This window comes from Bidens hawaiensis, unplaced genomic scaffold (genome assembly GCF_021521415.1).
Source record: "Bidens hawaiensis isolate Kalapana, Puna unplaced genomic scaffold, B.hawaiensis_p1.1 tig00028978_1, whole genome shotgun sequence".
Classification (NCBI taxonomy): Eukaryota; Viridiplantae; Streptophyta; class Magnoliopsida; order Asterales; family Asteraceae; genus Bidens; species Bidens hawaiensis.
In genome coordinates this window covers 101,590-126,081 of record NW_027494755.1, presented here as the reverse complement: position 1 = coordinate 126,081, position 24,492 = coordinate 101,590, and the positions used below count along the sequence as shown (strand labels likewise).

The 24,492-nt window shown below is 31.2% G+C and overlaps 1 protein-coding gene across 1 annotated transcript; it reads left to right on the top strand.

The window, feature by feature from the left end:
* The first annotated feature begins 17,080 nt into the window (after positions 1-17,080).
* On the top strand, positions 17,081-18,745 carry LOC143577947 (eukaryotic translation initiation factor 3 subunit B-like). Its single transcript, XM_077061656.1, has 5 exons — positions 17,081-17,274; positions 17,636-17,873; positions 17,959-18,105; positions 18,229-18,357; positions 18,448-18,745. Exons 1-5 carry the CDS (start codon positions 17,153-17,155, stop codon positions 18,694-18,696), a joined length of 885 nt encoding a protein of 294 aa, XP_076917771.1. The 5' UTR covers positions 17,081-17,152; the 3' UTR covers positions 18,697-18,745.
* Positions 18,746-24,492: the final 5,747 nt, after the last annotated feature.

Below are 24,492 nucleotides of genomic sequence, written 5' to 3'. Positions count from 1 at the left end.
TTTGGTAGAGTGAATAAAAAAATATGTTAACATAAGTTTTATTAACGTATAAAGGTTTAAAGTTAAGTACATAAAGTACCAATACATATAAAGTTTGATATATGTTCATAGTGCAACTTTTATCATATTGCTGTTGAGAAAAAAAAATAAAAAGGAAACAGGTTACATGTGTTGCAAAATAAATTTGAACCATTAAAAAAAAAGGTTTCTAAAGCAGCAATGTGTTGCAAAATACTATTTGAATTTGATTCAACAAATCAATACCTAACTTTTATTTGGTTTATATAATCTTAAATTTAGGACTCTAAATAAATCTAAATATAAATATTATCTAGTTAGTATAATTGAGAAATTTGGTGCTACAAAATTATTTTTTTTAATATTTTATTAGTTTAGTTTTATTTTTATGTAAATCATTTTGATGTTTAACCAATTGTGATAACTTGACATGTTGCTTGTTTATTAGTTTGTTAGAGCTTAAGAAACTAGAAAAATGGTGTACAAGTTCAAGGCACATCTTTAACAAATTTTTTATAATTTTTTAGGGTTATGTGGAGACCTGCTTTCTTTGAATATTTTTTTTATTCTTTTGTTTGTATTTTTGTTTAAATATGTTAACTTGTCAAAATTATAATCCGGGTTTATTTCTTATACTGCAACGAGTTGATTTGTTGCTGCAATGTCCGTGTTTTACCAACCACATAAACATCGTTTTACATATTTTATTTCTCGTATCATAAGCTATATGAGTGCCGCTATTATACCATATTCATATCGGTTCTCGCCTATTAGTCCCCAATATTCCTATTAGTCCACTTAATAGCCTATGGTTGACGATATTATTTATTATTTAACTATTTTTTTTTCAAAATATGTGTATTTTTTATAAGTCATTTATACTATTACAAACATAACCGGTACCGATCGAATTTTTGTCGGCCCGCTGTCATAACGCTTAGGTTTTACAATCAACGTCCAGGTTTCAATGTTCAGGTTTTACCAACACCCTCAGGATTTACCAACAACATTAGGGGTTTACCAATGTCTGGGTTTTACCAGTCGCGTAAACGTTGTTTATTTTAATTTTTTTAATATGTTAATTTGATAAATTTATTTTTTTAAGGTTAATTATGGTTCAGTGATAAATGTAACCAATACCAACCGAATATATATCAACTTGCCATCACAAAAGTAGAAAATTTGCATTGCAAAGCACACAAGGAAATTACTAGTTTAGATTAGTTATGTACCAATTTGTTTAACAATATTAGAAGTGCTACAATTCACTTGTCTAATCTTCAAAGATACAAGATTAAATGCAAGCTAACATTGAACATCATTGTAGACGATTGCAATTACTCATTTGTGACGGGGCTTTCTTTTGAAGGCAACATACCCCAACATGAAACGAACAGGGGTGTAAACGAACAGGGTTTAACACGAAATTCGTGAGTTTGGATCTTGTATATATGGATTCGGTTCAGTTTCAGGTCAAACCTACAAACATGTTTAGCAAAATGGGTCATGTTCGGTTGAACCCGGCGAGTCACTGATTGACTTGTTTAACACATTTATTTTTAATTTTGTTATTTTAAAATGTATTTTATTAAATAAATTAAACTGGTAAGGTATCTTAGCCAAAGTTTAAAACTAAAAATACAACTAATATGAGATTTATAATATTTTTTGAAAAATGTTGCACTATAAAAAACGAGTATTTTATTCTATTTAATTTGAGTATGGTATTTCTGTAGTTTTTTTCAATTAAAAATAATAATATGTTATGTATGGATGTTCACATCCTGGTTTTGATGGTTTTTAAGTTAAACTTGTAAGCCTAACCGTTAGTAACGATATTCTGTCGTCAAAAATCAAAACTACATCATTGATAACTGAAACCAAAAGTTAACGGAAAAAACTAACCGTGAAACCTAAACGATGACCGGTTTAAATGGTTTTAAGGTATCAAACCGAATCATGAACACTCATAGTTGTTATGTGATGCTTGTCTGTGCTCAAACACCAGCCGTTTCGCACAAACACCCATCTAGTATGTATTTAATTATATATAGGGGGCCCGGGGCCAAATGCTTTTCAATAAGAGAACGCTGATGTTGGCAACCAGATTAATGGCTAATTGGCTAAAGGTGATAAGAGGTAACCTATTTTAACCTTGCTTATTAAAATACGAATCTCTTAATTGTCTCTTTGTCTATATGTGAGCTTAGTTTATTACAAATGGTCAATCACGTTTATATACTTTTCACATTATCTGTATTAAAATTTATACTATAGTCTTGTTACTCACTTTATCAATCTAATGAGAATCGCAAGCCGGTTTTATTGTAAAGCAAACTAGCCGGTCTTTTCGAGCACGATGCCATGGAAAACATGCATGCAATGTACAAAAGTTAAAACAAAAACAAGTAATTAGTCTATGAGGTTTAACAGCACACAAGCTATCTCGTCACAACCATGTATTCAAAATTCATCAGGCAATAAATTACTTTATTGAAATAACAAAAAGTGAAAACGTGGTCACTTTATAAAAAAAACTTAAAATTTTTGTGCCAAACCTTTTTTGAATCTTATATCAGACCTTTAGGAATCTCTTTTTAGTAAACCATAGTTATTGAGGTCGTCGGAACCCTAGAACCACTGTTGAAGTTAGTTGGTATTAACCAAATGGTGGTGATTATTGTTGGTGGTAGTGTTCACGTGGTGGGTGTCAGCGGTGGTGTTCAAGTGGTGATGGTTGGTTGGTAGTGAGTAAGTTGGTGGTGTTCAGACGGCGATTGTCAGTGATGGTGTTCAAGTGGTGGTGGTGTTTAGGTTGAGTTTTCCAACAACAAAAAAAGGTTGAGTTTCCGGCCAAAAACGTCTTTTCGTCGGCCAGCGACTAACAACGTTAGGCTTTCGTTAGTCGTAGATCGTTGGGAGCAAAAATGTTAAAAGATCGTTCAGTCAGCAAGCATTTAGTTAGTTGAGACTGTTATTTGCCAATAGTTAATAGTTGGGATTATTAAATCCAATTTTCCTAAAATTAAACATGTAGCAATTACATACTTATACAAAACATAGATAAAACGCGAGACATCTTCTTCCATTCCTAGTGACATGATAGGGATAAGAAAACCATATTTTAAAATTCATCTCGTCGAGAAACCCATAATTCATTTTCTAGCCTAAGATATACTCGTTTTATTTTTGACCGCTTTGTTATCATCTTGTCTTGTTCAGTTTTGGCTTCCGCATTGGGTTTTCGCTCGTTCTACACATGGGTACCTGTAAAAAATCAATATATGCTGAAAACGAACTAAAACGATTAATTTAATAATAAGTAAGTAGACAAAAACAAAAGTAGAAAGTTTTCCAACACATCAACATTACTATTCTCAACTCGGGTGTTGAATATAATCATATCTAGACGTGGATATCAATAAGCTTGTCGCAATGGTATACTCTGATTATCACATTTTTATAAAACCATAGAGGGTTTGAGAAGGGTTTTTTTTATATTTAATTCATTTTAATAAGCTAATGACTTTGTTAAATTCTTTTCACAACTTATAATAATAATGCAATAGGTATGTCACACCCGACTCCATGGGCCTAGGCATGTGACCGACATTGGAACATGTTTTATAAATATATCAGAGTTTAAGGTTGTAAAGTAAAAGTCTCTGATTAAAATATTATTATATTCAAAATCTTAGGAATTAAACACCCGATTTGCTTACAAACAAGTTTAACTTGTAAAACTACGATTTCCATCATTTATATTATAAAAGCTTCATTTGATCCTTCAGATCATCTAATGGCTAGCAACCATCTTCAATCACTTATTCTTGATAACCTATAAAATAGTTTTGTAAAATACATCAACAACACATGCAGAATTCTGATGTTTATGTTAGAAATTCAATGATCTTCATCAAATATCAAATCCTCATGATTAGATATCAGATGGTTCTCATTGGATATCCAATCCTATGCTTAAAAAATTTGTTGGTTTAACTTAAGCCTCAAGCCACGTCTTCAACAGCTAGGCAACTAGGTCCCATATTGACAAAAGGCTGAATCTTCAGAGAACAAAGCCCAATAAATGCATATTCAGTTGTACATTTGATTAAATCTAATTATCCCTATAAAAGACAACACAACTAAAACAATGAGTTGAATCAACCCAATACTTCGTTTATTCACTCCAAGTCAAGCTATCAATCGTTCGCACTTAATCATTGAATTATTGTTTTGCTATAGCAAATAGCTTTTCTTTCAATCACTTCCATTATTGTTTACAATGAATAAATTTAAAATTATGTACGATCAGTTCTTGAAAGTATTCAATTTCCGCACAATTTCACACATATTGTTAAAATCACTTTGCTATATTTGATAAAAGAAGCAGTCTAAGACCCAACACTAGATATATAAACGCAGGCCCGACTCCTAGAAAGCAAAAAAAGGTTTTTGACCGAAGACGAAATTTTTTTGGGCCTTAATTAAAAGGGAGTATTTTGTTGGTTTAAACAATTAAATTTTTATATGGATTTACTTGGTTATAATTTGAGTTATGTAAAAATCTTGAATACAAATAAGATTAAACATGTCTGAAATGAGACTAGAACCCATAACCTTTTGGTTGAGAGTAATACCCCTTTATCACTTGACCAAGCTAGTGGTCATGTAATTGAGTTTAAACATTATATACACATATTGTTTTTAATAAAAATAAATATAATTTAAAAAAAAATCGGGTCTAACGGGTGTCGGGCATGTGGCCGTCGACCACCCCGCCACCCCTATGGGCCGGCCCTGTTTAAACGCAATGTATTATAAAGTCGTTTAATTATTGTTGTTTTAAAAAACTTTCATTATTATTATTTTTACAATAAAAATATATTTCTTTTTTCCCCCTAAATATAACAAGTTTATAAACATACTTATATTAATTTATACTTATATTAATTTTTCAATTTAATATAGCATATATTATATAATGTGTAAATATTTTTCAGAAATTATTTAACTTATCAACGTACTTATATTCATAAAAGGATTATAAATATTTTATTCTACAACTTTTTATTCCGATATAAAGAAAAGTTATTGGACTTGTCTCTATATTAAAATTAAAGCATAGATAGATAAGTGCGTTGCCACAAATTGTTTCTTTGTACCCCCAACTTGATAAATTACATACATTTGCTTGTGGCTGGCACACGCACCAACTTAATATATTAAACTGAAGAAATAGTATATCGTTTTGTTTGTTGTTTTCTAGTAATCTTTATAAAAGGTTGATTGTACGACAGTAAAGGATGTAAAGGCTAGAGAGAGAGAACTAGTGTCTATGTCCTAACCTCTCTATTTATTATTGTTAATTATACGATACAACTTTATAATCAAAATATGAAATTGTGATTAACAAAATCTATTCTATGTTTGTTCTTTATAATCTTGATATATAATTCCTCAAGTTATAGCCAAGCATCTCACAGACTTATTATTAAATATATCATTCTCTCAAATTAAATATTATGGTGTTCTTGTATAAATTGGTTTTTATATTAGTGGCGGCTCCGATATAACTCGAGCACGACGAGAGATAATTACACTTTAGGTAGTCGTATTTAACTTTTTTGAAAAACATGCCGTGTTCGAATAGACAAGTTTAATAAAAATTGGCCGGTGTTCAAGTTAATCTGCTGAACGCGTTTAAATGAACCGGTAGACCCGAGAATACCTTCTTAATATCAACTAACGTTGCAACCTCTTTGGTGTATTTGAAGAAAAGGTCGTGTTCGTGTTACATAATCTATGCATGTAAGTTAGCTAGAGTTGATATTTTTATAAGTCATATTTTGGTGGAACAATTCAACTTGTCAATCTAATAACTTGAAATTCAACCAAACAAGTTTTGTTTGTGTTTTTTTTTTGTGTGTGTTGATGGCTGGTAGTTTTGATGGTTGGTTGGTGGTCAGCGGTGGTGGTTGGAAGACAATCAGACAGAGATAGATGGTAGGTTATGACTTAATATATATATATATATATATAGGTATTTGATCATTTCAGAAATTTTTTTTTACAGCGAAAAATGAAAATTTAACTCCATTAATCCCTAATTTCACTCAATTTCTTATGTGTAGGTGCGTTGTGTATGCGCATATGTATGTGTGTAGGTGCGTTGTGTATGTGCATGTGTATGTGTGTATGTACGTATGTTTGTATATGTGTACGTATGTTTGTATATGTGTATGTATGTGTGTAGGTGCATAGGTTTGAATGTGGCTCGGTACATTTATATGTTTGTAGGTAGGTTTGAATGTGTAATTATGACATAAATACAACTAACCTACATATATGTATGTAACATCATATGAAATGGAGTGAAATTAGAGATTAATGGAGTTATACCTTCACTTCTCACACTTCTCGTTGTAATATCACTTCTCGCAAGATCCGTCCCCTATTATATATATATATATATATAAATTATATATGTTAGTATCATTTAAGAACTCTAAAAAAATTAAAAACTCTTAGGAACTCATAACAACCAAACATTTTTTTTTATATTAACATTATTTAAGAGTAGTTTTATCATCTTTTATATATAATTTTTTGATTGCATATATTAATCACAAGTATGTAAAATTTATGTACTAACAAATTTACATATGTGTTAAAAAAACATAAATATGTATAAAATCTAATTTTCAAATTGTAATCGTAAATATAGATATAAAAAAGAAAAAACTAATATAAATAACATTGACATAAAATTTTATTTTTATAAAAAGCGTTAGTTTTCAAAGGTTCCTTCAAGTTCTTGAATAATTTAAGAGTTCTGCAATGATATTCATCATATATATATATATAATTAGGATCATGTGAGAATTATTTAAAAATTAAGAACCATTTTGAACCAAAAAAACCCAAAAATAAAAAAAAATCATAAAACAAAAAAAAAACACAAAAATCAAAAATTTTAAATAACTAAAATTCATATTTATCATCTCGGTTTCATTAAAAAATTCTTGGTTTAGCTAAATTATACATATATGCATAGTATGTACATACATGTTTTTTATATACACATATGCACAATTAAAGGTAAATGATAATGTACATATGTGTACATTACATAACCAGAGACTAAATGTAAATTATACACATATGTATAATACAATTTTTTTTATGAAACCGGAATGAAATAATTTAAGACTTTTTTGTTTTTTTTTGTTTTATAATTTTTAAAGGTTTTTTTTAATGGTTCAAAATGGTTCTCAAAATTATTAATATCCAAAGGGTTCTCTTAAGATTCTCACCATACACACACACACACACACACACACACACACATATATGTGTGTGTGTGAAAGATCTTTTGAGAACTTGATGAGTTGTAAGAACTTAAGATAGACCACACAATCAATTAAATGAGTATTGAATTTGTGATTGGGAATAAATTTGATTAAAACATTAATGAGTGTAGCAACTCGGATTTCTAAGTTGATATTTATTATCCATTACCCGACCCGATTATGTTCTGGAAATTTTATCGATAAAAATATAGATTTATCGAGTAATTATTATTTTATTAATATTTGTTATTATAATTATTTAATATATTTAAACAACTTTCAAGCATATGCATTTTTAACCCTTTAACCATCCTTTAACCTTGATATACATCCACGCCCATATTTGAAGGACCATATTGCAAAAAAATCTGATTATATCATCCAACCCATAACCCAAACTGTTAGTGCACGGTTTGTGACTGGTGATTTGCAGTTAAAGTATTCAAGATTAAAGTATTCGATAGCTACGGAAAAGGGGGTGTCTGTTAGTGCACGAAATGGTTGTCTGTAGCATTCGAATAAGTTATACATAGTCTAGATTGTTTATTTATTGTAAATGGTCCATTCGCTATGGTTTGTATAGCGAATGAGGTCCATTCGTTATATGCTAGGCTAGTTCGTTAAGGTATAAGCTCATTCGTTATGGTAGCATAACGAATGAGAGCTAGTTCGTTAAGTTTATAAGCCCATTCGTTATGTAATATAAAGAATGGAGGCTGGTTCATTAAGTTATCATCACTCGTTATGGAATCATAACGAATGGAGTCTAATTCGTTATGAAGATATAACGAATTAGACTAAATTAAAGAATTGGTGCTTTGGCCTATAAATAGGCATATTCATGCTCATTTGTAGGTGTACATATTGAAAGAGAGATCTAGATCTAAATTATGCTCTCCATAAGTTATTTCCATCCACCATAATGTATTCTTCCATATTTATCAATAAAGTAATAATTTAACGTTTAGATTCGTATTGTATAATCGATGTATCATAGCGGCTAGATCCGTAACGGGTTTCAACAGGTATCTATTATCCAACCCGGTAACCCGCATACCCGTTTAAGTATCTTGTGCCTTAATTCTCGTTCAAATTATGGAAATTAGTTGTGCATTTGATTCACCTTACCTTAATCGGCTCACCGACAATGTGAATTAGGAAACGAGATCGTTTTGATTGTGTATTAATTATATTATCGAAACCGACTTAACCTGATTATTGTTATACACGTAAATGATCACCAAAATTCAATTAACTTTGCAGACCTCATGTTCTTCCCGTCACCAACTGAAGACCCATCAATAATTATACCATCGTTGGCGTTTGATGCCTAATCTACATCGCGTCCTGGCTGGCTCTTGAACGATCAATTAGACACGTCTGCTATCATCGTTAGAGGTAACCAATTAGTGTAATCAGTTCGTATTTACCCACTAATCATTAACCCTAATCCTAATTGAATCGGATTAACCGATTGATCTTCGTTAGGTTTCTTAGTGGAACCTGTCACCTGCGTCTGTTTAGTTTTAAATGATCGATGTTGTATTGTAACCAGTTAGCACTCTAGCCCAGTTGGTAGGGTGGTGGTGTTAAGATTCTGGAGTTGCTGGTCGCGGGTTCAAACCTCAGCCACCCCGTTTTTGCCTCTTTTATTTTTTTAAAAACATACAATTGATTTTGTAAGGATTAACTAATGCTATATATCAATAATTGTATTAAACCGACAACTCTAAGATTACGTTTCGTGTCAAATAAATATTGTGCAAGTATTTTCGTGTACATACATATGTCTATATCTATATACATATATAGATGTAGGGAGGGGTTATTATAAAAAGATGAGAGTGCCTAAAAAGTGTAGAAAGAAATCTAAAGCATTGGATCTTAGCAATCAACGGTTAAGATGGAAAGATTAGATAATTGAGGGTATGTTTTATTTTAAAGGCATATAAAGATGTGTTAAAGGGCATAATCGTCTCATGTGTTATACTATATATGGAAATATTTATTAAATATTTAATTATCATATTTTCATCTAAATTTAACATGATTACATACTATAAATAAACCTTGTTGAATTACCAGAAAAAACACACTAGAACATCAAAAACACATAACGTAAAACCTTGCTGATTACAGTGTGTTATAAACCATAACACCAAAGTTTAGTCCAAATTTACAAAAAAAACACCAAGAACATTAAGAACAAAAACACACTATATTATATCTATGATTATCATATTTTAATCTAAAATTAAAACAAAACACCAAGAACATCACGAACAAAAACACGCTATGTTGAACATAATGTACAAAAACACAATAAACATCATACTAAAACATCAATTATAAACACTAAAAACACACCAATAATGAACACCAAAAATATTGTTCTTGACATAAACCAATAATAAAATCACAATAATAGCAGAAACACACCAATAATTATAATAACTAATAGTTCTCCAATAATAGCAGATTGGAATATTGAAAAGGGGAAATATGAATTATAATAACTAATAGTTTTAATTTCCAAAAATAATAAAAAAACCTATAGACAATCTTACCCCTATGTATTTTATTGAATCCAATGGTCAAAATCTCTTCTTACACTTTTTATGAAAAGTTGACTTCTTATTTTAACCTTGCTCTATAGATGTATATATATATATATATATATATATATATATATATATTGAGTGTTAATATTTATATAGTTTTTGAGTAATAAAGATTATAAAAGGTTTTGTTTATTTAACATAAATTCGAATATATATATATATATATATATATATATATATTAAACCTTATTATGTTATATGATTATTAAGTATTGTATAAAAGAATTTTAGTTATATAAAGTATTTATTACTTATTATTGATTATTTACATTATGTATTTAAAAGAAAGCTCTATTAATAATAAGATACATTAAACGTATTATTAGTTCAAAATAAATGATTAAAACGAATCTCTTTATACAAAGTATAAAATCTATATAATTATTTATTTAAATGTTTTTGTATTTTATATATAATCAAAATCATATTTATTATGATAAAACTTTGATAATAAAATTTATAATAAATCTAAGTAATATTTAATTTTCGTAAGAGTATACTCGGTCATCAATTCCCGATTCTCAATCTAGTTATAGATTCGCCATTTAAATTATAGTTATTTATTTTCCTCAACTATTGTTACTTAGGATTTCTCATCGATAACTTCCGAAGAGCGTGACTCTTGTTCACTATTGTTCTTACCGCATTCGTTTATCTTTTGCTTATTGCTAAGGTGAGTACCACATTCCCCCTATTTTACTTATTTTTTCACGTTTTGGGGACATTTGCGTAAATATACTTCTCATACATACTTATACTCAAAACTGCAACTTTGTCTTATGTGTTAACAACTTATACCTTATTTGTTTATGTGCTTATTTGATTTGTATGCTTCCGCATTCGGAGAGGTCCAACATAATCTCAGTCTAGTATGATCATACGCCAGTCGTTAGCCTTTGTGCTTCTCGACGTCTCAGTTATACTTGCTCATTTGGTTATTTTGTTATTCTCATATGACCTGTTGCAGCTACTTATTTTGTTATATATACTATATGTATAACTAAACTGATGTGTTGCTCACTCAACATGTGTTGTTGACAAAATTCTATTTTAAACGTATATGCAGGTTATCGTAGAAATTTAATGCAGGTTGGTGAAGAGTTAGTGAAGAATTTAAGTTAGAAATGATACGATCAAAAATTTAATTTGTAGTTGTTGTTTGTTTAATAAGTTGTATTTTGTACTTGAATTATTTGATATTATTAAATAGATATTGAAACTTATATTGTGCATGATAGTAACCTTGAGAGCTGTGACAATCAGTTCGCGCCCCGGCATTTCCGCCGTAGGTTGGGGTGTGACAATCAGGAGCGCAAATAAATATTTTTGATGATTACATGAGTTTAAATGTTAGTTACACATGTGTAAAAATTCGATTCGGTGTGTATAAAAATACTGTAATTTTTTGTACATTACTTACCCTAACGTATTACACATGTGTAAAAAAAATTTAAAAAAAAAATTTGTTACGTTAAGTTCTTTCGAGTTCTTAAAACTCAAAGCGGTTCTCAAAAGAAATCAATATATATATATATATAGGGGATGGTTCAAGAGAGAAATCTTATTATTGCGAGAAATGCAAGAAATAAATCTTCACCCTTGATTGTGTTTGATCTATGGTTATTAATTAAAATGGCATACTTGTAATTAATAATACTTTTATTTAGATGATTTTAGTAAGAAAAGGGCATTTTGGTACCTTTTTTGTAATTGATTATAGCATCATTAAATGTTGTTAATCTTAAATTAGAATAACACGTTAATTATAATCAATGTAATTTATGGCTATCATTTAGAATAATGAACGTCTCATTTTTATTAAATTTTTATACGCATATACAGATGTTTTCAAAATTTGTTATGTATATTATTTAAAATTTAAAATTCATAGTATTTTTCTTTCCTAAATTTATTATTTAAAACATGTATATGTAGGTTAATGGTAAAAAATGACCTACACAAGTAACATAGTTATTTACACATAAATCGTATTCACTTATACAAATTGTTACTTGTTTTTATTCTAACCGACACACAACTTATTTTTACCTACACAGATCGTTAGTTACATTTATTTTTATCAACACGTAACTAACATTGACCTACACACAACTCATATTCGCCTACACAGATTGTTAGTTACATTTATTTTTACCAACATGTAACTAACATTGACCTACACACAATTCATGTTCGCCTACACATATTGTTAGTACATTTTACTTTCACCTACACATAATTAATATACACCTACACACAACACGTATTTAACAACACATTAGAGATTGATTAAAAAAATTAATAAAATATATAAAAAACATCGGTTTGTAGCTTTTCAATAAGAAATCGATTAACAATTAAAATAAAATAAGAAAATAATTTAAACATAAAAAATGATTCGTAACTTCTTAATAATAAAAAACAATAAAAAAACTACTATAATAAAATGAAAAACATGATTTCCAAATACGGATACGATATAGATAACAATTAAAAAAATACAAGACCTGGATTAAAAAAATATGATGAGATACCAAATACCTTTATATTTTTAATTTAGTTAAAACTAAATAAATCAGGAAAAAAAAGATTAAAGGGTGACCTTAGAATTGATTTGCACAGTGCACATAGAAACAATAATCGATCTACTTTTATAATATATACACATATATAATTAATAAAAGAATTATAGTGAAACTCTAAAACTTAAATACTTACCATATATAAAATTTCCAAAACAAGTTTAACAGTTTCCATATAAACCTGTTTTGAAATTTTACCATCATACCCCTATATTTAATTAAAAAGAAAAAACAAAAGAAAAATTCTGATTGGCTGGATTGACTTCTCACACTTCTCGCAATAACTTGCCTTCTTTCTAGAACTTATATATATATATATATTACACATGTGTAATACGTAAGTCTAAGTAACGTAAAAAAAATTACAGTATTTTTTAACACACCGAATCGACTTTTTACACATGTGTAACTAACATTTAAACTTATGTAATCATAAAAAAATATTTATTTTTTCTCCTGATTTATTTTTTAATTATATTTAATCTCAGCCACATATTTCACATCATTTAATTAAATGCGTGGTCAAAACTTGAGTTTTTAAAGTTCTTACAATTCATCAAGTTCTCAAAATATCTCTCCCCTATATATATACTAGTTTTTATCCCATGTATTACGGGGGTTGTTTTATATTGTTTGTTCTAATATTTATTTATTTTTTGAATTTATATTTTTTTATTGTATGAAAATTAATAATATACTTATACTTTGAAATTGTTTTACAAATAAATGAGATGTTATAACCCGGTTTAAAATCTATATGGTTTTGATGAGACCCAAGACCCGTTTATTTTTTTACTATAAAATTGGTTTTTTTAATTATAAATAATATTTATGAAAGTTAATAATCTACTTATGGTTTGATGAGACTCAAGATCCGTTTATTTTTTTTACTATAAAATTGGTTTTTTAATTTAAATTATATATATATATATATATATCTTTTTTAAAATAAATAAGATATTAATTTTTAGTATATCCTACTTTATAGGATTTTTATATCAATAATTTGATGAGAATAATTTTTTATTTAATGATATGTTATAACCCGTTTAAGGAATATATGGGTTTGGTAAGACCCATACCCATGAATTCGGGTCAAATGCATGAGAAGCCTCCATTTAAAAATCAAGCAAATCTGGTGACTACAAAAAAATGGGGAGCAACCACATCGTGACACGTAAGATTTTTATGCTTTCGTTTATATATATATATATATATATATATATATATATATAAAGACAAATAAAATCACGACTTAACTACTGTTAAAAATATAATGGCGGTATCAATTTGGATGTAATTGGAAAGAAGTGAAAACCTTAATGGCCCAATTGCACACAAAAAATACCTTTTAGACGAAAGTCTCAGACCATGTGTACTAGTTACGTTGTGGGTGAAAACGCGGGGGGGTACCCCCCCCCCCCCTGCGTTATGCTTTTTTTTTCAAACGTTATATCCAAAACGCGACACATGGCACACATATCCAAAAAAAGAACCGTTGGTCTTGGAGCCGGTGGGCTTTTTTTAAAAAAAAAATTATATTAATTATATTTATACTATATAAATAAACCAAACTCATATTTTTTAACACATTCCTTCCACTTCTATACCAATTTATATCTTTTACACAAATATATACCATCATGTTTCCAAACAACAACCAAAATATTCTTGGTTTCGGTCAATATGCCCGTCAAGACAACCAAAATCCACAACCGAACCAATCTACCGCCCCGACGCCAACCGTACCCGTCCCGCAAATGTATGACCCGCAAATGGCCGCGTACTTTGCGCTTTTACAAAACTCTATGCCAAATGTGTTGGCGGGTTTCCAAAACCCGACGGCGAACATTTTTGTCGGTTCGGGTTCCCAACCCGCCCCGGAGACCCAACCCGAGGTCGAGTTCGTGCCGGAGACACAACCCGTCCCAGAGACCGTAGGCGGTTCGAACCAACGCGGACATTCGAAAAAACATGCAAAGAAGCCCGCCGGCGAACCTCGGGTTAAAAAGGCGGTGATAGCGTGGAGTATCGACGAGTGCTCACTATGTGCTCGTGCTTGGTGCCAGTATCGGAAGATGCCAAATGCGGTAGGTTTTTAAAATGCATATATATTTTTTTAAATTTCTTATAACAAACATTAAACTTGTATTGTTTTTTTTAGCAAACTATCAAAAAGCGGGGGTATTTTGGCACAAAATTATAGAGAGGTTTCACAACCTTGGCGGGGACTCGCGTCGAGAAAAAGATTCGTTACTGTCGAAATGGGGCGACATAAACATCAAATGCATGTCTTTCCATACGGTTTTCTCTCGGATGAATCGAACTAGGAGTAGCGGTGTCTCGGACGCGAAAGTCATGGAAAACGCGTTGGTTGAGTTTCAACATAAGGTTGGCGGGACCTTCAACTACTTTGGCATTTGGAAAGACCTATTGAGGTTTCACCCAAAATGGGGCTTGGTGTTGGATGCCAAGGCCGAAGCCGACAGTGGCCCGAGTAAAAAAAAGTCTAAAATATCGTCTTCGGTTGATCCAGACACGCCCCGTTCCGACGCTCGAAACTTCAACTTAAGCGATAATGACCCCGTGAATACTACCGAGATGCCTCGGTCGGGGGGTAGAAGAACCAAAGCCAAAGGAAGGGGGAAAGGGGCCGCTTCGTCGTCGGCAACAGGTTCGAATCCCGAATTGAAAAGCCAATTCAAATTAATGAACTCTCGACTCAAAGATTTACACGAACTTGGAACCCAACGACTTCAAGTAAATTTGGACGTCGTCGACCTACTTAGAAGGAATGAAATGGACAAAGACATCGAGGTTTTATCAAACGAGCTATCCGAAGACGACCCGATAGTCCAATCTCTAAAAGCCACTTGACGAGCGAAAATTTTAGAAAAATATAAATGAGTTTTAGTTTTATTAGTATTAGTTATGTTTTTTTTTAATTTGATGTATTTTTTTTAATTTAGTTTAATGTATTTTTTATTTGGAAGTTTAATGTAATTTTTATTTGGAAGTTTAATGTAATTTTTAATTTTATGTTAATTTATTTAATTGATTTAGTATTTAAAAAAACAAATAAAATTAATAATGACTGGGCGCCACGTGGCGCATAATGCCTGGATGTGGAGAATTATGACTACAGCCTGTTTTTGTAAAAAACCATAACTCTGACTGGGCGCCACGTGGCGCATAATTTCTGGTAGTGGAGCTTTATGACTACACATGGTCTCATAATTTAACAAGCCTTAAGGACGATTTTGACACTTTTTTATTCTTTTTTTTTAATTAGCTGCCGCAACGCACATAGACTAATACCAATCTATATAAAAGTCTGTTGTTGGTATTTATATTAAGTGGTCACATGCCTTCCGCTGAGTTGTCCATGCATCAAGGTATAACAGAGGCAACAACTGGTATAGGCTAGAACGTGTTATAGAGACAAGTTACACTTTCTCCCTAAGACTTACACCTTGTCGTTCCGAAGTTTTTTTTCGAAAGTTGATTCGGCTTGATTTGAGCGCTTTTTCGAAAACTCGAGCTCGGCTCGTGAGTTTTTTTTCAAGCTTGAGCTTGACTTATTTTTTTGTTATTAATTAAATTATTACATATTTTATAAATTTTACGAAAAACCTTAAATGAACGAAAATTCAGTTCAACCTTGTTTAGTATATGAAAGATAGAAGGGGGAGGGATATGCAATTAAGTTTTATAAGTTGGGTAAGTATGTAACTTAAGTTTTGAATTAGATATATATAATTAGGTTATTTAATAAGTAAGAAATATATGTACTTCTCCCTATTTAAAAATATTTTATTATAAGCTTTAGATAGCCATGCTACCATGTTTATTTTTATATTTTTTTTATCTTAAGCTAGAAATAAGCTTATTTAAAAAGTTAATTTGTAGGACTGAAATGCATTTTTCTTTATAGTTTAAAGTTATATTCTTAATTTAAAGTTCTCATATAAACATTCATGATTTTGTATATGACTTTCAGTGTAATCAGGTTGTGGGTTGCGAAGTCATCTTCCACAAACAAGAGAAGTAGATTGCACTATGTTGAATTTCTTGTTTTATTTTGTTCTTAATTAAAAATATATAACATCAACATAATTTCTTTATCTAGAAACAAAATTTCTTATTAATGTTATAAGTTTTAGAACGGATTGATGAGCAGACCAAACGCGTCCAAACTCTAAGGGGGTGTTTGGTAGAGGGAATTGAGGGGTGAGAAATGGAATTGGAAAAAATTCTCTTGTTTGTTTATGAAAGAAAGAGGTGAGAAATGGAAACAAACCATTTCCATTTCTCTGATTTTGTTTCTCTAAAAAAAGCGGAGAATTGATTTCCTCCTTTTCATTTCTCCCATTTTCCTCCTTTTTCATTTCTCCCATTTTCCTCCTTCAGCAAGGATAGCACCGCAACCCAATTGCCTCCTGTTAATTGTTATCTCGACAGTCACTCACCAATCGGTTGCAACATTCACCTATTCCTTCAATAACCTTTTCGCTAAATCAATCAGATAAAACAACGGCCGACTATAACCTTTCTTCGATCTACGGTACCTGTCGAAATCATGGCGGAAGTAATGTCAATGGAAGCTATAAGAGCTGAAGCCGCTCGTTTGAACATCGATTTATCTGCAGTCGATTGGAACTCCATCCGCCTCCCGCCCGGTGAAGACTGCGGCATCATTAGGTAGTTATAAATTAACCAACCGTTGATACATACACTGATTTATGTACGTATTGTGTTAAAATTGTAATAATTGATGATGACGGCCGTTAAAACCCTAATAGTTTGCCGCTAATTGATTTGTTGGTGTTTTTAGAGGTTATTAACTGCAAATCCTAATTTAAGTGGTTACATGTATGCATATGGAGTATTTAATTGCTTAATGATGATTTATTTTGTGTGTTTTTGTTTTGAATTTGAGTATTCGTTGTAAGCATGTTTGATGCTTGTGTACACAAGTGATTATTAGTATGATGAGTTTTGAATATCAGTGTTTTGTTTTGGTTATTAATTTGTATCTTTATTGTGTGTTTGAATATTTTAGTGATGATGAGGATCTAAATGAGGGGGATCAATTGGAGTTTCATGCTGGATTTGGGAGTATTATTGTTGTGGATAATTTGCCAGTTGTGCCTAGAGAAAAGTATGATAAGCTTGAAGGTGTGGTTCGTAAAATCTACAGCCAAATTGGAGTTATTAAGGAAAATGGGCTTTGGATGCCTGTTGATGAAGACACCGGTAAAACCCTAGGTTATTGCTTCATTGAGTACAATACTCCACAGGTATTGACAATAAAAAATCTAGTTATATTTTTATCAAGTTTTAAATAAATCTCTTTCATTGCTTTGTGGCTGTATCTTCTTGTAGGAAGCTGAACTTGCTAAGGAAAAGACGAATGGATACAGACTAGACAGAGCACACATTTTTGCTGTCAACATGATTGATGAAATCGACAAATTTATGAATGTCCCAGACGAGTGGGCTCCTCCGGAGATTAAGCCTTATACACTAGGGGTTGGTTTTTGGGTGAAGCGTGAAACTTGATTTTTGTTTATGGCCTTTTTTGGCTATTATAAAATGTTAGTAAGATAGCTTGTAACTTAATAATGATGATAATGTCGTTGTGTATTAATGCAGGAGAATCTGCAACGCTGGCTTACTGATAAGAAAGGTAGAGATCAGTTTGTTATCCGTGCTGGATCAGATACGGAGGTTCTGTGGAATGATGCAAGACAAGTGAAGGCTGATCCTGTTTACAAACGCCCGGTAAATAAAAATAGTTTGTCTTGGTATCTTAATTAACTTATTTTACTCTGTGAAAGGATTCTGATTATGTTGAATTGTATTCGTCTGCAGTTCTGGACTGAAAGTTTTGTGCAGTGGTCTCCGTTAGGGACCTACTTAGCCACGGTTCACCGCCAAGGTGCTGCTGTTTGGGGCGGTGCTACTACATTTAACCGTCTGATGCGATATGCTCATCCGCAGGTTAAACTCATTGATTTCTCTCCTGGTGAGAAATATCTGGTTACATATAGCAGCCATGAACCAAGCAACCCTCGCGATACTCATGTAAGAAAGTTTTCTGCTTTATATAGTTTTGTATGATTTTATATTTGGTGGAAGTTTCAACCAGTTTATTTGTAAATGGGTTGTATATGTAAGGCTATATATCATAGTTATCAAATGTACAATGCGCAAAAAAAGCGAGGGTCTAAGGAAAAAAAGCGCACTTAAATAAAAAATTAAAAATATATTATATAGATGAAAAATAATATTATTCTTCAAATAAAGTATACAAAAAACTATTATATAACATTTAAAATTTTAGTCTAATTTATTTGTAATTGTCTTGTAGTCTCACAAAGGTGCTGTGAATTTTCGTGACAAGTCATTTCCTTTCTATGACAAATTGTGTACCATATTCGGTAAGGATAGAGCTACTGGTAGTAAAGCAGTTGACCTTGGAGAAGAAGATGTTGTTCAAGAGACGCAAAAAAGCTCACCTGTTGATATTGAAGACTTTGATTTTGTTGATGAAGCCGTTCCAAATGTTGATAGATCTGAATGACAAACAGGAAGTGTAACAAGCAAGCACAAAAGAGGTAGAAGCACGGATGCAGATGAGATATATCGAGAGTCTTGCAAAGATATCAAGGAAGTTTTGCTTCGATTTGGGGAGATGGTGGGTGAACAACTTAGCAAAGAAGGCATGGAGGCTCGTGAAATCTATGAAAAGGTTAGTGATGAGTTGAAAGCTTTACCAGGTATCACTACGAAAAAACGGTTCAAAGCAGCTCATTTGATTGGTAAAGATGTGGATCTAGGACGTTCTTTTCTTGCGTTGACAATAGAAGAGAAAATTGAGATGGTCGAGTTGTATACCGATGGTTCAATGGGATAGTTGTGTATGGTTGAAGTATGTTTTGTATGTGAATTGGTTTTAACTATGGTTGATGTTTTTTGCTTAAAAACTATGTTTTGTATGTGAATTGGTTTGATCAATGCATATTTTGGTTGGAATTTATGCATCTTTTTATATGTTTTTTATTTTTTAATAAATATTTGTTATGAAAAAAATACTTGTGCTAATGATAAAGTTGATATAATTTTCTGTTTATTTTCTATGTACCAAACAAGAGAAATGATTCTCAGCTATATTTCTCTACTGAAATCTCTGTACTACCAAACAGAACAGTCAATTCTCATTCTCCAGACCAATTCCCTTTCTCTGCAATTCCATTTCTCTATTCCATTTCTCTACAATTCCATTCTCTGTACCAAACACCCCCTAATATACATTAATGGGTTATAAACATGTTAACTCAAGCCTGGATAAGATACATCAATTTTATAAAATGATCACACAAAATTTCTTTGATGATTAATATATGAAGTCACACAACGCCTCACATCATCTTCCCGATTAAGATTCACATGGCCTTCCCGATTAGATATCAAGACATCACCTTGTACTTCTTTCTTGGTGAATTGGATTTTAATAATCCCAACTTAATGCAGTTGACCGATAATAATCACAATCTAAAAAATAGCTGTCACTGATTCTAACTTTCATACAATTTGTTTTCATTGGACTTTGTTAAAAAAAACGTAACGACGTTAAGTTTTTTCCAAATTGCAAATTGATGTTTTAGGGCATTCGATCGAAATGAGGATACAAATTGAATGATGTAAAATTTACCTCGAAACGGTGCTCCAAACAGCTTGATTTTTGTTAATTAAAAGTTTACACACTGAAACTGAAGCATCCTTTTGTCGCTTGGATCACCGTTTTGAGGTAAGTTTCACATCAATCGACTAGTATATTCATTCCGAACGAAAGCTCTAAAATATCAATTTGAAAATTGGAAAAAACTTAACGTCGTTAAGTTATATTTAACAGGGGTCCAATGAAAACAAACTGTGTGAAAGTTGAGACCGATGTCAACTATTTTCTAAGTTGAGATTATTATCGGCTAACTGTATTAAGTTGATTATCTAAATCCAATTTACTTTTTTTCTTCCCTCTCTTTCCTAGCATCAATAGAGATATATGATGGGGATTGGCGCACCGTGACAAGTAATTTATGAGGGTAAAAACTTGAAGATGGCTAAAGAATGATCATTGGGTAGCTAGAAAAAATGTCGAATCATTAATGTAAACAATTCTTGTTTATATAAATAAAACATTTATGAAAAGAAATCAGTGTAGATGTATAGATACGAAAACTTGTATAAACGATTATATGCTAAAATTTATGAAACGTACTATAAATATATAAATGCTAAAAATAGAAAAGTTGGTATAGATGTTATAAATATATAAATGCTAAAAATAGAAAAGTTGGGATAGATGTGTAAATGTTCATATTTATATCAATGCATAAAATAGTATATATTGTTTATTTTAAATATATTGTATTATTGCCAACTAGATACCTTGTGTGTACAATATGTTTTAAAATTCGTAGTTTAATGTACAAATGTAAGTAAAGTATTGTTTTATCGGGCACGTTGTGTCGGGGCAGGTTGGTAAAACTTGGACGGTGGTAATAACCAGGTGTTGTCGGTCTTAAGCGTTGAGGTAGTAAGTCTACACGAATGTGGTCGGTTTCGGTTACGTGCGTTATTGTACCGGAACTAAAAAACAAAAAAAAATGTATAAAAATTATGGTGGACCAATGGGCTGGCGGTGGTAAAACCTGATCGTTGTTGATCCCCGACGTTGAGCAATCAAACTACGCAAATATGGTTGTTATCCGTCACGTTCATTACAGTACCGAAACTAAACAAAAAAAATATGCATTCGGTCGGTTTTCGTTACGTTCGTTATAGTGTTGGAACTAAAACATGTGGTAGTCTACGCGAATTTGGTCGATTCACGTCACGTTCGTTACGGTACCGGAACTAAAACAAACAAAATAGAACAAAAAACAAAATTGAAATTCAGTCGGTTGTTACTTTCGTTACGAATGAAAGTAAAACAAAACAAAATACATTGCACCAATAAGGTTCCGCAAATTGGTGCTTTGAAGCACCAGATTTCTTATTTGTATATATTTGTAATTTGTAATATTTAAATAAAATAAGGGAAAATAAACCAATAAGTAAATTCCTCATAAAATGATTCTTTTCTTTCAACCTTTATATCCTAAATGAACCAATATGAATATGATTTAACAATTATATCATGATTGGATGGAAGTGCACGATGACTCCTCTCATTAAGTTCTATAGAGGCTAGAAGTGGCATGCAAGACCACGCATAATGTATATGATTCTTTTCTATGATAAATTTTCAATATGGCTCATTTATTGAAGAAAATATAAATATGTTCCTCCTAATTTTAATTATGTTCCTCCTAATCAAGTTTATAAGTTTGTCTTCAAGCTATCTCGTCGATGACGACCTGTTAGATTATCAAGTCGTTGAGTTAATTATCCAACGATAACGCATCGTGGCTTACCCGTTTTAACTACTAACGCGTCGTGGCCTACCCGTTTTAACAACTAACGCGTCGTGACCTACTTGTTTTAACTAGTAACGCGTCGTGGACTACCTGTTTTAGTTAAAACACATGTAGGAAATAATAATGTATTACAATTTGCATCCTTGTGTGTGCAAGATTACATAAATGCCCTTATCGCTGGCGCCAGAGGAAACGGCATGGCTACTTGACAGATATACTCAAAGTGAAGGGAAAAGTAAAGGTAGGGAGATCGGGGGTCAAGCCATTATATTTTTAAACTAGGGTTAAAAGTTGATTCCGCTTTTTGATCACAGGGACTCAAGTTATAGTTTACTCTAAAAATAATACAAACCATAATTGGGAAAAGAAAATACAAACACACGCAAATGTTCAAGCTTGCCATCGTGATTCTCATGAATTGTCTCATTGATTTTTTGGTTTTCCTTTTTTAACAGAAAAAACCATAAAGTAAAGGCAGAGATACTAGTCCGTGGGCTCAAAAATCACTCTTAACGTGTTTATTATTAGACGAATAATTATCTAATCAAATTGTATTTTTTTGTTATTTCTAATTTGAGAGAGAGAGAGAGAGAGAGAGAGAGAGAGAGAGAGAACTATAAGAATTATATTTAGAAAGACCTCAACTAGTAAGGAACTAGAGAGGAGAAAACATGGCTCATTACAAGAAACTCACAAAATCATGAACAAAACTAAAAGATAAAAATAAACATGAAAAATGACATGGGTCAAAATAAAAAGAAGTATGGAAAGAACGAAACGAAATGATCTTGCATAAACCGACCCGACCACCCACTGCACTATACCACAAATACTAAGTGATCTAACTGACATCCAATATCTGTGAATACCCGTCCCACTTATGCCATTTTAGCTGTATCTCATTCTAGTAAAGCAAAACGTAAAGTAACGTCGCCCTTTTCTCTACCAGAAGTACTTCATGCCTTTAAGTCCATAGAGTAATATTCTATTCATTTGCCTAAATATACAAGGGAAAACAAGCCTTGAATTTTTTTCACAAGGATCTCTATACTGCTAATCATTTTCAAATTCTAACTCGTCATCTATTGATGGGTCAACATAATCTAGCCATGGGAAGCTTGATAATGAAATAGAGACTTTCGTAACACTGACCTAGCTAGTTATACACACAAGAATTTTCAAAAGGTTTTTCACTTTTTGCAGTACCCTAGGTTTTTCAAAAGGTTTTTCACTTTCAAAAGGTATATATAATCAACAAACCTTGTCATAAACAATAACATAACAAGTTCTCAACATTATATGGTAGTAAAAGTACATACCGTTTACATGTATCATTGTCATTATATTAATTATATACATTTCAGAAAATTCATTTTAATTTTATATTAAACAAATTGGTAATGGTTTGTAACTGAAGTTAGAGAGTATATTAAATGAAAAAAAAAATATTTTTAGAAAATGTAACCAAAAATAGTACGGAAATAATAACACTCTTACAAACGTACTTTCCCCATAAAACAACCGCATAACTTCGAATTAAAGTCCTTAAAAAAAAGATTTGCCGTATTTCTGTTTTTCAAACAAAAAATGATTGCAACTACAAACTTTTTTTTTCTTTAAGTGCAAGTTAGATCACTAATAGGTCATTAGCCACCTAATCATCTCCATTCATCAAGTATGACACCGTAGAGTGCTAGACTGATGTTGGAACATTCTCGAAAGGAAGCTCGTACATCATTTCGCCACATCAGTCCGGACCTGGAGACTATCCTTAAGAAAGAAATCCATCATATATAGGTGGAAAAAAACCCATAGTCTAATCTAAAACCCATCTTTTTTTGTCACGGATGGAATTTAAACCAAACATCTTTCCATTTTTAAAATGAAGTCTTTTAATGCATCACTTCAATCACTTGGACTTTGGACCGAGAATCGTTGACAATAACTAATTGGCCAACCATAGTCACACTAAATATCCATTTTGTTTATATTTTTATTAATAATGGTAATATATTTGTAAATTATCATATTAGTAAATAGTAATATACTTTAATGTTTATTAGTTATAACAATACTTCTATCAATGGAGTATGGTGTTTTTGTTTTTTTACTAAAAGCAATTAACTCATCCTTTAAATTTATGTGATGATAGTTTATAAATTATAAGGTGGAGTTTTGAGTTACTGTGAGTGTAAATTATATGGTGAAGAAAGAAAACATAGTGATTTTTTGTGAATTTGAGAAAACTTTATTTGTCATATTTATTTTTTAATATTTGTTGAACTGGTTGTGAATAAATGGAAGATAAAACTGTAATGATAAATTTATAATAAAATATTATTTAAATGAACAGGAGAGTGAAATACAGTGTTTTGTAATATAATTATATAAATGTAGATAAATGACGGACTAAGAATGCTCTAATAGATCCAAG

Excerpts from the sequence above, each read along its gene's own strand:
- LOC143577947 (XM_077061656.1), top strand. The coding sequence starts at position 17,153 with ATGGCGGAAGTAATGTCAATGGAAGCTATAAGAGCTGAAGCCGCTCGT. Across the intron at positions 17,874-17,958 it reads TTGAGTACAATACTCCACAG|GAAGCTGAACTTGCTAAGGA; the intron begins GTATTGACAATA and ends ATCTTCTTGTAG. Across the intron at positions 18,358-18,447 it reads ATCCTGTTTACAAACGCCCG|TTCTGGACTGAAAGTTTTGT; the intron begins GTAAATAAAAAT and ends ATTCGTCTGCAG.